This window comes from Mustela erminea, chromosome 6 (genome assembly GCF_009829155.1).
Source record: "Mustela erminea isolate mMusErm1 chromosome 6, mMusErm1.Pri, whole genome shotgun sequence".
Taxonomy (NCBI): Eukaryota; Metazoa; Chordata; class Mammalia; order Carnivora; family Mustelidae; genus Mustela; species Mustela erminea.
Window position 1 is genome coordinate 81,802,095 of NC_045619.1, and position 14,044 is coordinate 81,816,138.

Here is a 14,044-nt window from a genome sequence, read left to right on the forward strand (position 1 = left end):
TTATCTTGAAAAAGGTAATTGTGTCAGCTCACCAGTGTACTCGGGCTCTCCAGCTCCTGTTTTTCAGTGTTTGTTTTGTTTTTTTTTTGTAATATTAAACAGTTCTCAATTGTTGACTTTAGCACATGGTTTAAAGAATCTTTAAAATTCTGTTATTGGGGGCGCCTGGGTGGCTCAGTGGGTTTAGCCTCTGCCTTCGGCTCAGGTCATGATCCCAGGATCCTGGGATCGAGCCCCATGTCGGGCTCTCTGCTCCGAGGGGAGCCTGCTTCCTCCTCTCTCTCTCTCTCTGCCTGCCTCTCTCCCTACTTGTGATTTCTCTCTCTCTCTGTCAAAATAAATAAATAAATAATCTTTTTTTAAAAAAAAATTATGTTATTGACCCAAATTAGTAATTTTGTAGACCCAAGATAGAGGAATACTTGCTAATCTGACATCTCTTGGAGAATTTTTTAAATATAAGTCAGTCTCCTTGGTCACCTTTGGGTGGAGGGGGATATACTAAGAGCACTTCAAAAGGGAGATTCTGTACTTGATTTTGACAGGAGTATGTTTTTGTGGCTCTTTTCACCACTCTTTTATAAAAAAAGATGAATCCCATAAGTCCTTTATCAGGTGTTTTCCTGTTATACTTCTATATTGACTTAGTTGCCTTGGTTCTTAAAAGACTATTATAATTTCAGTTTCTTTCAGCTATTCTGATATTCTTGGTTTTGTGTTTCTTTACTGCTTTGCCCTCCAGTCAGGTTTCTGTTATCCCCTCTTTAATATTCTTCTATCCAATCTCTGTTGTACCCTGTAGTCAATAGAAGTGTTTTCTAGGATTAGTGCTACTGAATTGAGGATTCATTCTACCTGTAAAGATTTTAAGGTCAATCTTGTGTGCCGTTTCCACTGAAACTAGGGGTTTACTAGTTTTAACCTTATTTTCTGGATGACTTTTTTTTCTTTCTCTTTCCTAAGTCCTGCATAGCCAGAACCTTCTGTGACTATTGCCAACTCTGCTAGCACTCTTCTGACTTTGGTTTCTTCTCCATGCTTTTGGTGTTTAGAGCAGATCTATGGTCATTGCTGGCATTAGTACCAAATCTGGGGGTGGAGGGGGGCAGCAAAATGAAAGATGAAAGAAAAAAGAATCCCTTGCTTCATAACAGTTCATCCACTCATGTGCCTCTTTTTTCATGTGAGTGGATAAAACTGGATGGTGCTGTTGGGGACATAATGAGATTTTAATTCATACATTAGTACTGTATTGCTTAGATTTATTTTTATTGCAAGGTACCTAAGTGGGTTGAGTATTCTTTAGTTGATGTGTACATGGCAATGATTATTACTGAGTTTTAGCAAAAAATACTACATCAATTTTCCTCAGACTGCTGTAAGTTGAGTTTTTTTTTTTTCATTTATTAAACACAGTAAAAAATTTTTAAAGTAATATGGTGTGTGGCATACAGTAAGCATACAGTAAGTTGATTTTTATATTTTTTCCTTCATTTATGATTTCCCAATTCATCTTGATTAGTTCCTCACTCTGTCTTTTCCTCTCAGATTCTCTTATAATAGTTATAATTTCTAAATAGTTATAATAGACTAAGCCAAATGAGAGAAAAACTCCATTACTGTGGAATTATCAACCCTCATTTTTATGTGTGTCCTTAATCTTCCCAGTGTGATTATATTCATTAAAGATACTTAAGTAACAAAGAACCAACAATAATACTTGTGAAGACTAGGACCTGTGTTAGGAACTTGTTACTAAAAGCATTTTCTCATTTAATCCTTGGAATAACTCTGTGAGGTAAGAATTGTTATTATAATAGAGATGAGGCTCCAAGCTGCAAAATAATTCACCCAAGGTCACCAACTAATGTGATGTGTTTCCAGGACTGAACCAGTTGGGTGTGTGTCTGAAACAGAGATTCATACTCTTAACCCACTTCTCCGCTATTTTAAAAGATTTTGTTGAAAAGTTCTAGAAAGCCATTTTATATATAACATATTGAGTATTTGAACTATTATATTACAGAATGTGAGTAGCATTAAATTATAATTTTAGGACATTAATCCTAAAACTTTTTTCTTTACATATTAGACATATATGTATCTAATTCAGTCCATAAAATTACTACATTTTATTTACATATATATTATTTATTAAATGTGTTAAAATAAAAAAAAATACTTTTAAAAAATGTGTTCTTTAATATGTATTGTCCCAAAGAGTATAGTTTATTTAAATGGCTACATTCCTTATTTTTAAAATTAGTGTTTGGTTGGCAGGTAGAAATTTAAATTTTTGCAAGGAAAAAGAGATAGCATGCATGGTGTCTGTGAGAGAATTAAAAACTGGGATTCTTACGTGTAGCACTTAACATGGTGACTGCTAGATAGTTAGGCACTCAGTAATAGTACAGCTGTATTTTACCTTCATATATAGGGAATAAAGTACCTATAAAGGCCAACTGTTTAGGATGGGATCATAAATTTCCTTTGAAGGGTCAGCTGTTGGTCTTCTTAAGAGCCTACTAATAGAAAACCATTTCCACTGTTACCTAGATTCTTCAGATTTCTTTTATATGGACCTTGATTTAACACATTTTATTCACTATTTGAATTGGTACCTTAAAGGAGTAGATGAAATAGAGGATTTTAAAATGTGACTTTTCAGCAAAACCTTGTTATTTCTCCCATTTCAAGGGGTCTGGGGATGTTAAGGAGGTACCTGGAACCCAAGGAGGGACTTTTAGATTTGCAGAATGTTCAGGGCTAGAAAGACTGCAGGGAGAAGTCCCTGCTGAGAAGAGGCAACAGGTAATCCTACTACCATTGTTCTTTCATGTTTCTTTTCTCAGTTTTGTTCCCTTTCAATCTAATTAATCAGCTATATTAATTTAATTACAGAAAAAAATTAGCAGCAGAAAAGAAGAAAGATTATGAAAGTTAATGACATAACTGCAGATTTGTGTTTAAATAGTATTTAGCTGCATAATTCATATAGATACAAAATAAATTTTACCTATTTCAAGGCAAACTTCTTTATTTGTAGCTGTTTATTTTAGTCTGTTGTATTTGTAAGTTATAGGATAACTATTCATGAATTGGTATCTTCTGAAGGCATAAAGCTAGTTTGGCACATAAAAAAAAATGAATAAAAAAAGAAAAGTAATTATAAATATTTACCTAAAGGTTTGCCTTTTTCAGGAACATGTAAAACACATGTTGAACAGAACAATAGGTGTTAATCGCATGATCTGAAGACATGCTAAATTCTTGTATATAAAAGTAGTTTACTTAAGGATGTATTTACTTAAGGTGTTTTATATGTGCTTTTCCTCAATTCTATTGAACCATTGCTAATATGGTTCTGTGTCACACTGAATTTTGGTATCTTCCTGGTCCCTTCCTTTCTTTGATAAAGAGCTTGAAGTTATTCAACCCATCAGAATGCAGATCTGTAGCCTCAAGGGGGCAGCATTTAGTCATAGCCAAGATCGTTTTATAACAAGAACCCCAGGAATTATCATTTCAATATTTTGTTAAGAGTACTACTGCTTAAATTGTGGAGTAGTAGCAGATTGTAGTACATCGTAAAAACTGAGAAAGGCATTACCACTAAACATAATAATTGTTTTTGCATTTTAGTGTATCCTTATAAGCCAGTCTTGGTATGTATTGATTATCTAGGTTATATACTTTGTAAGAGTAAAAAACTTGGTAGTTTAAAAACATGAGGGAATGTAAGAGCAGAAAGAATCTTAGATATTATCTTGTCCCAAACTCTCATTTTTAAAAATTGAAGTTACTTTCCCACACTCACAAAGATCTCTTTTCCAGTGATTCCTGTAATTGTCTTAATTCTATTCTCAAAAGATCTATACATTTAGACTAAGTATAAATACTTTTATTTCACAGAGTAAATCTAATTTTTGTTCCTTATAACTGCTTCAGAGTATCTCTCCTTCCTCGCCTGTGTTTTAGAATATACTTTGTCAGTTCCTTCGAGTAGGTCCGAGGTGTCAAGGTGTCTGGTTTATTTGTCATCCTATTTATCTTAAGTCAGTTCTATTTTATAAGTGGCTTTCAAAATCTGTAGCTAGAATTGAACAAACTGTTTCATTACTACCTAGCAAAGAATTTATTTTGAGAATAGATTATGAATTTGTATCTTTCTAACATAAAGTGTTTAAATTTTTATCTTTCTAAGGTTTTTAAAGTTTATTACTAAGAACATAAGGGTTTAAGAGCCTCAAATCCCAAGTCTTATATCAGAAAATGTTATCACTCTAGGGCCACCTGGGTGGTTCAGTCAGTTAAGCATCCAACTCTTGATTTCAGCTCAGGTCATGATCTCAGGGCTCTGTGCTCATGGACGAGTCTGCTTGAGGATTCTTTCTCTTTCCTTCTGTCCCTACCCCTGCTTTTGTGGTTTCTCTCTCTCTCTCAAGTAAATAAATAAATCTTAAAAGTTATCACTGATCTAGAATTTTTAGCCATAATTTACTATTGAAAAGATGATCAAAGAAAGTATCATCTTGAAAAGATAATAGAAGAAAGCAAGGCAATAATAAAACTGCTGCATTAACTTTTTCAGTTAGTTCTACATTGCAGAATAAATCACATAGTTATTTTGCATCCTTTGTGTAATTTTACTTTTTGGTCACTCACTGCTGGATTTGTGGCTTTGATTTGGGGGGGGACCCCAAAACCTGTAACATTAAAAAAAAAAAAAGCTCTTCCTCAATAGAGTAGATGATAGAGAATATTCCTCAAGAGGGATCATTCCAAAAACTATGACCTTGAAACCTACTTTTACATTTACACTTGAGTTAGGGTTATGGCTGATGATCAAGCAATTCATGGTAAAAAACTGAGCCTAGGACGCCTGGGTGGCTCAGTGGGTTTAGACTCTGCCTCCGGCTCTGGTCATGATCTCAGGTTCCTGGGATCAAGCACCGCATCAGGCTCCCTGCTCGGCGGGGAGTCTGCTTCTTCCTTTCCCTCTGCCTGCCACTCCCCCTGCTTGTACACTCTCTCTCTCTATCAAATAAATTTAAAAAAATAATAATAAGGTTAAGAAAAAGTAAACATATAGCCCAAAAGAAATTTATTTTGCACTATCATGTAAAAGACCTAATTCTTTTTATTAATTAATTGATATTTATTTGTTTGTTTGTTTATTGGGGGAGGGGCAAAGGGAGAGGGAGAATGGAACTTTTAAGCAGACTCTGTGCTGAGTGCAGAGTGCAGAATGCAGAGCCCATCGCTGGGTTGGATCTCATGACCCTGAGATCATGACTTGAGCCAGAATCAAGAGTAGGATGATTAACTAACTGAGCCACACAGGCACCTCACGAATGTGTAATTTTTTTAATAACAAGAGGAAACCTAAAAATATTCACTCCTTTTGTCAAAGGAAATATGAGTCTTAGAATTTCTCATTTGGTATATTCTATAAGTACTTTAATTCTTGGGGTGTCTGGGTGGCTGAGTTGGTTAAGTGTCTGCCTTTGGCTCAGGTCATGATCCCCAGGGTTCTGGGATCAAGCCCCACTATGGGTTCCCTGCTCAGTGGGAAACCTGTTTCTCCCTCTCCCCACCCTCTGTTCGTGCTCTCTCTTGCTATTCTCTATCTCAAATAATAAACAAAAAATTTTTTAAAAATACTTTAACTCTTTTTGTTTCAGTGTTATATTTAGATCTATTTAATTCTTTTTATCATTCTGTCACTTGTTTATTTTTTATTGTAAAATTTTTTCCAACATATACAAAAGTAGAGCCAAGAAGTCTTCATGTTTCTGTCACCTAGATTTAAATATTATTACCATTTGCCTTTTTAGTTTCATCTGTTCTTCACAATCATTTTTTTTCTTGGAGTACCTTAAAACAAGTATCAAACATTATTTCATTTTGCCAGTAAATCAGAATCTATTTCTCTAATAGTTAAGTACTTTTAACTATTTAGATCTATCTCTCTCTCCAGTACCAAATCACATCTAGCAGAAATAACAGTGTGTTTAATATTATCTCACACCCAGTTCATTGTTCTCTAGTTGTCTTTTAAAAACAACGTGGGTTTGGTTTTTTTAAACAGCTCGTTTGAATTAAGATCCACAAGTTTTTACATGTTGCATTTGGTTAATGTGTCTTTATTCATTATTAATTTAACAACTTAGATTAATTTCAGTCATCCTTGCCATATCCCTCATTCACATTTGGGGTCAAAATACCTTGTGATTATTTGTTAAATTTTTTATGCAACACCAAATAAGAGTTCCACAATGAAAAAAAAAAAATAGGTTAAAGACTTGTTAGCACTTTTGAAAATAAAAATAAGCTTAATTACAAATACATAACAAGATATTCAATAAAGTACCTAATTTAAATGGTAATAGAAAAGGGAACCAGAAGATTCATTCTGAGGGAATTTGATGCTTCTGGCAAATTTACCCTTTAATTAAAATTCTGGGATATTTGTAACTTGTTACTCTCTAATATATGTATTTGGCTGAAACTGATTCTCTTGGTTACTTCCCTTATTAGAATTTCTTGGATTTTTATTGCAATATTTTCATTTCAGGAAAATAATTTCAGTAATTCTTTTGATAAATAGACTAATTCTAATGGTACCTTCCATTCCTTTGTCTCTGATCCTTTTTTTTTTCTTTTGTCTGCTTTCTCAGCATCAGTTTTTATGGCTTTAAGAATTCCCAGGAGAATGATTGTCAGATCCGTGTTTCCAGCATTAACTTATATTAATAGACATTTTACTGTCCCCAAAGCAGACTCATTCATTATCTTTCCTCCAAAGTTTAGTTTCCCGTATCTATTTGGACTTCTAGCATATATGTTGCCATTTGTTGAGAATCTAGAACTAGGCTCTTCATCTGTAGTTTCTCTAGTCTTCAAACAATCCCTTATGTTAAGATTTCATTACTTAATAGTTTACAGATGACAAAACTGAGGATCACAGAGGTTAAAGAGATTGCCCTGAGTCACTTAACTAGTTAAAAGGCAAATTGAAAGTTTGAGTACTGGTGTGTCAAGCTAAAAAGTCCACCCTATCCATGGCACCTGTTTTTCATGCATGCATATGCATGTATATGTTTTCTCACTGACCATATTATAAAATCTTAAGTGTGGGACCAGATCCTATTATGAAAACAACTTCAATCATATCCCAAAAATAGATTTTCTTTTTCTTAGAGCTTGGAACTCAAAGAGTCCTAGGATTTCTCATTTCTAAACTTTTTTTCAGCATTTTATTCTCTTTTTTCATTTTTATGCTCTAGCCTTATAGCTTAATGTCTTTTTTTCTAATTATTACGGATTTTAATCTGATGTTTGCAGAAATTTTTAACTAGTTTTGTCCAACTATTTCCAATATTACCTTATAAGTGAATGAGTATATTTAATATTTTTCCAGAGTTTAAATTTATTGCCATTAAACAATGCTTTGAAAATGGTGTGCTACCATTTCTATATGAGAAATTCATTATTATTTTTCCCTTTGTGATACGTTATGAATAAAATCTGAGATAAGGTTCAAAGAAAGTATTTTGCCTCAAATTGTTTTAAGCCATATTATAATTACGTGTTTTTCAGAGAGAAAGGGATAGGCTACAGAAGAAGAAAATATAGCTTATATTTAAAAGACTTCTGAATTAGAATTGGAATTAGAATTCTTTTACTTGTATTGTCCATCAAAAGCTGAAACTGAACAACTTTAAAGACTAAAGTTGTTAAAAACGGCTTACTATAAAATAATATTTATAACATTCTACTTCTAGTTACTTCATTTTTAACATCAGAAATTTTCTTTGCGTTTTGCTATGATTGTTTTATGTTGTAGTCATTAAAAAATCTGAAAGGAAATATATACAAAGAAAGATTAATTTGCAATTGATTCGTTCTTGTGCAGAATGTGTGTAAGTAAATCAGTGAGTGATTTATAGTAGATTTATTCCTCATTTTAATCTATAGTTTTGTTTCTGCCTAATTTATTGATCTAAAATTTCTTAATTCTAAATAATTTATGTCCTGTAACATTAACAATGTGATCTTGCCTTTGTGGCTCATATGAAATAAAAGAATCTTTCCTAATTATTTTTATAAAAATAATTATCTTTTTTAAAGAATTTTTAAGAAATATTTACTAACTACAAATGTAAATTCTGTGTTAAAAGTGCATAACAGCAATGTAATCATAATTGTCATTAAAATCATTTATGCCTATACTATAAAATATGAATGTCTTTCAGTGTCATCTCACAAACTGCGTGGTTGTGTTTTTTCACAGAACACTCCTATGACGCCTTCACCAGCTGTGCAAGTGCAGAGCCAGCCTAACACTTCCCAGCCTTCTCCATTCAGTGCATCTAGTCAACAAGGGGATCCAGTGAGAAAACCTGGACACAACTTCATGTGTCTGTGGCAGTCTTGTAAAAAGTAAATGGAAATTTTATTTGATACGCATAAATGCTCTTTGTTCTGGAATGCTTTTATATCTACATTTCTCTCATCTCTACTTTTATGAAAAATTTTTTTTGAAACCACTGAAATCTTTTAGCAAAAATACTTCCTGTTAGGAGGGATGTTGATACAGGTCCAGTGGCACCTGAGCTAAAAAATTTATATAAATGGTAAAAAGAGCTTCATTGCCTAATGGTAGGTTATTGGAGAATGCATCTCAGTATTAGTTTTTAACAAAAGAAAATCAGCTAAGTGTTTGATTTGATATTTGGCTATGAAAAGAGATAGGGTTTTTAAAGTAACTCAAAGTTGGTGGTAGCTATCAAATTTTTGTAGCAACTTAAAGATAATAATCTGTTAGGAAGACTAATGTCTTAAATTTGAGTTTGGGTTGGACACCCCATGAAAATTATTTCTAAAGCCATACCATCCCACCATTTAATAACTAAGATGAACAGTGAGTACGATTGAACTTATTAAAACAGGGCTTTCTTACGAAATGCTTGCAAATAATGTTGGTTAAAATAAGATAGTTCTTTAACAGTTCTCAGCCAAGACCCTTTGTTTTGTCACTTTTTAGAGGTCTAGGACTAAGGCACTTGTCTTAATAGACATAATACCCTTCATTTTTTTGGATATCAAAGATCTATTTCACTTTAACTGAGAGCAGTAATTATCATATTCCTTAAAAATTATATTTGCTGTTCATGATTTTTATGATATACTACAGACGTACTTTTACTTAAACTTCATATCGTGGTTTGTTGTGGGGTTGTGGCTATAACTGTAGAGTAGGGGATTGTTTTTTCTATTTTTTTATTTTTTATTAACATATAATGTATTATTAGCCCCAGGGTATAGGTCTGTGAATCTCCAGGTTTACACACTTCACAGCACTCACCATAGCACATACCTTCCCTAATGTCCATAACCCAACCACCTTCCCCTACCCCCATACTCCCAGCAACCCTCAGTTTGTTTTGTGAGATTAAGAGTCTCTTATGGTTTGTCTCCCTCCCAATCCCATCTTGTTTCATTTATTTCTTTCCTACCCCCCAAACCCCCAACGTTGCCTCTCAACTTCCTCATATCAGGGAGATCATATGATAATTGTCTTTCTCTGATTGACTTATTTTGCTCAGCATAATACCTTCTAGTTCCATCCACATTGTTGCAAATGGCAAGATTTAATTTCTTTTCATGGCTGCATAGTGTATATATATATATCTCCCATATCTTCTTTATCCATTCATCTGTTGATGGACATCCAGGTTCTTTCCATAGTTTGGCTATTGTGAACATTGCTGCTATAAAGGTTCGGGTGCACATACCCCTTCAGATCACTACATTTGTATCTTTAGGGTAAATACCCAGTAGTGCAGTTGCTGGGTCATAAGGTAGCTCTATTTTCAACTTTTTGAGGAACCTCCATGCTGTTTTCCAGAGTGGCTGGACCAGCTTGCATTCCCACCAACAGTGTAGGAGGGTTAGAGTAGGGGATTATAAATAGTGTGTACAACTTTGGACAGTGTTCATCAAACTTTAAATCTCGACCCAGTAGTGGTGTCATGAAATCATTTTGTCAGGTCTCTACTTGTGGGTTTTTGCTGGGGTTTTTTTTCCCCAATTAAAAAAATGAATAAGGTTCTATCATGTTAGTAAAGGTAACTATCATTTCCAGTTGTATATGTGTATAGTATAGGCATTTGTGTATTAGATTATAGTGTAAGACTGTCAAAAGGTAGTTTAGCACAAGTCAGTGCTTTCAGTGGTCTTTGATTATTTCTTTTATTTGTTTATTTTGACCTTTGTTTTGTTTATGTTGTAAGTTAATTTGAAAGGTTTTTCACCAAAGTCAACTGTAATCTTTACTTTTTTTAGATTTTTGTTTTGTCTTTTCATGCAAATGGAAGCTAATGGAATAGATAGTCACCTAATACTGTTTGTTGACTAAAAAGTTTGGGAATAGTTGCTTTAGATGAAGTACTTATAGTATATCAAGAAAAAAAAGTTGCTGGAGTTCATGAGCCTAAATGCCTAAATGCACGACATGATTTCCCATCTTGCTACAAGATTTGATCTGTGCCTCCTCTTTGAAAGTCTTTTGAATAAGACTCAGCAAGGCTTCCTAGAGCTTGTCACTTTTTAAAGCCAGGTTTAGATGCTGCAATCTCAATTTGATTCTGCAAATATTTACTGAGTACCCTCTAGGAGGGTGTATGTGGTAGGAGTTAGAAATAAAAAAGATCGTTTTCAGCTTCTATAGAAGCACACCAAAAACAAACTTGTGGTATAAATAAGTGCTATAAAGAGGTAGTTGGCAGCATAGTGGACAGTTAATGCAATGCTGAGATGGTTAGAAAAGTTTCAGTACAGGAGCTCCTGGGTGGCTTAGTCTGTTAGGCAGCCACTCTGGTTGTGATCTCGGTGGGCTTGTACTTACTTGGCGCAGAGTCGGCTTCAGATTCTCTATCCCTCTGCTCCTTTTCTCTCAATTGTTTGAGTTTTATGAAGAGAGTTTTAGAATTGGCATTGTGTACTTCTATCAGGAGATATGTAATATCTTGTCTCTTTTTTTGTGATGTCAACAACCATTGAGGATAATCACCTAAATCTGTCATTTCACTAAGAGTTGTAAAATGTAAAAGTTCCCCTCTTACCAACTTTTTGGTTTCTCTGAGGCATAGTAAGTTCCTAGAGAAAAGGCTAGATAGGTTATTTATGATAGCTCTTGCTTACCAGTTTTCAAAACATTGCATTATTTACTTGTATTCTTCAAAGGTGTCCCATGGAGTTTGGATTCTGTTTGTTTTTGTTTTCAGTTTCGCTATAAATGAACTTATGATGTTTTCAGTGTCATTATAAATGAACTTATGAATTTAAAAATATTTGAAGTATTTTAGTCCATTCAAGTTACTATTTCTTGGTGTTTGAATCATCCCATCTTTAACAAGTAGAGGCCTTCATGCTGGTTCCCTGTTCCTTTGGTTGATCTTAGTATCAGTGATCTTAATATGTCTTTAGTAGTTTCCTTGCTCTCTGTTAGACAAAATGTTCCTGCTGCACACATGGCATCAAATTTCTCCAAGGAGGGCTTTTAATGGGAAATGGTATTTAGTCTAAGTTCCAGGGAGTATCCATTGTATTTAATTAAGTTTGTTATTGTTCTAGCTAGATGTTTTAGTGACAGACTAGAAAAACTCATGGTTTTTATTTCATGCTTAGGAGGAGCTTCTCAATTCTTAGATTGCATCATACACTTTTTGTTGCCTTCTACTACTTTAATTTTTTAACTTTTTGATAGATCTGTAATTTAGTTTTATGTATAAAGTATGAATCTAGCTTTATTTTTTCCAAATGGCTAACATATTGGTGTTTATCTTTTCCTTAAGTGTTTGAATTTCTACCCTTGTTATAATATTAAATTCCTGTATGCTTTGTCTATTTCTGTATTACTTGTTATCCCCCTGGTCTCTGTCCTTATTATACCATCAGTTTAACTTTTAATGTTGGATATGGCAAGATTCCTCTCCTAATTTTTCTTTTTCAGGGTGTTTCTCAATTTTTTTTCAAGCACTTATCCCAAGCACTTTGCTAGATTTTGAAATTAGAGTTGGTACATGTACAGATACTTATACTTTCAAATGAACTTTAGAATGTTTCTAGAGATCCAAAAAAAAGCATGTTGGCATTTTCATTGTAATTGCTTTTTTTTTTTTTTTTAAGATTTTTTTTTAAAATTTGTCAGAGAGAGAACACAAACAGGGGAGCAGCAAGCAGAGGGAGAAGCAAGCTCCATACTGAGCAAGGAGCCCAATATGGGACTCAGTCCCAGGACCCTGGGATCAGTGACCTGAACCAAAGGCAGATGCTTAACCTACTGAGCCACCCAGTTGTCCTTGTTATAATTGCTATTAATGAATTTTTTGGTAGTGTTTGTCTTTTCAGTGTTATTTCTTCCCTTATAAAAAAAAAAGGTATCAGCTTATGGTATTATAGTCTTTTCTACCCCAGAACAGTTTGAAAGTTTTCTTCACATACATTAATTGTAGAATTTACTGCTACCTGTGGCTCTTTTTGTTGTTGTTGTTGTTGTTGCTATCATAAAGTCTTATAACTTCTATTATATTTTTCAACTGGTTGTTTTTTTCCTTTATGTCCTCTTATCCAATTATAATATCTTACATTCCCAGAATAGTTATATAATAGTTGTGATAATATGCATCCTTATCGTTTAAAAAAATTAGTAAACTATATTTTAGAGCAGTTTTAGGTTTATAGAAAAGTTGAGCAGATAGTGCAGAGAGTTCCCATGTATTCCCTCTTCGTTGCAGTTTCCCTAGTACTAACATCTTGTGTTAGTGTGATGTGTATGTTAAGATTGTTGAGTAACATTTATACCTTACTATTAGCTAAAATCCATAGTTTACATGAGGATTCACTCTTTGTGCTATACAGTTGTGTGGATTTTGACAGTGCATAATGTCACATATTCATCTTTACAGTATTCTACAGAATAGTTTTACCACACTGAAATGCCTAGTTTGATCTGTTCATCTCTCTTTACTGCCTCCCGTCTCCCCCACTTCTGTGCCCCTGGCAACTACTGATTTTCTTACTATCTCTATAGTTTTGCTTTTGCCCAAAATGTTATAAAGTTGGATCACACAGTGCATAGTCTTTTCAGACTGGCTTCTTTCACCAAAAATAGAAATTTTAAGGTTCCCTATGATTGCTCATTTCTATTTATTGCTGATTAATAATAATTCCATCGTATGGATGCACCAGTCTATTACCTATCAAAGGACATTTTGATTGCTTCTGGTTTTTGGCAGTTAAGAAGTTGCTATAAGTGTTTGTGTTTAGTTTTGTGTAGACATAACTTTTTCTTTTTTTTAAAGTAAGCTTTGCACAGAACATGGTGCTTGAACTCGCAACCCTGAGATGAAGAGTCACATGCTCCACCGACTGAGCTAGCCAGGCACCCCGTATGGAAATGATTTTTAACTCATTTAGGCAGATTTCTAGGGTTACAATTACTTGATTGTATGGTATGACTATATTTGGCATTGTAAGAAACTGCCAAACTATTTTTCAGAGTAGCTGTACTGTTTTGTATTTTTCACCGTCAATGAATGAATGAGAGTTCCTGCTCCTCCACATCCTTATCACTATTCAGTATTGTCAGTTTTTTAGATTTTAATCCCTCTAATAGATGTGCCTTCATATCTATGTTATTTTAACTTGTATTTCCCCGGTAACAAAAGATGTTGAGCATCTTTTCATTTACTTATTTACCACCTGAATATCTTCTTTGGTAGGGTATCCAGATTTAACCTGTTTTTTAATTGGGTTTTTTGCTGAGTTTTTAGTAATATATACGTGTTAGATTTTGTCATATCTTTCCTTTCTTCTGCATCTGTTTATGTGATCATACGATTTTCCTCCTTTAGCCGGTTGATGTAATGGATTGCATCAGTTAATTTTTGAATCTTGAATCAGCTTTGCATATGCAGTGAAAAAGTTAAATATGTATATTTTTCATCTTATCCTAAGGTATTTATTTAGTGTTTTT

General features: G+C 33.7%; 1 protein-coding gene across 1 annotated transcript in view; it reads left to right on the forward strand.

Moving 5' to 3' along the window:
- Nucleotides 1-14,044, forward strand: part of ARID2 (AT-rich interaction domain 2) — a 164,814-nt gene that overhangs the window by 118,144 nt on the left and 32,626 nt on the right. The window contains exon 16 of the mRNA XM_032347964.1: nucleotides 8,297-8,445. Within this exon, the coding sequence (XP_032203855.1) occupies nucleotides 8,297-8,445 (149 nt within the window). The remainder of the gene's footprint in view (nucleotides 1-8,296; nucleotides 8,446-14,044) is intronic.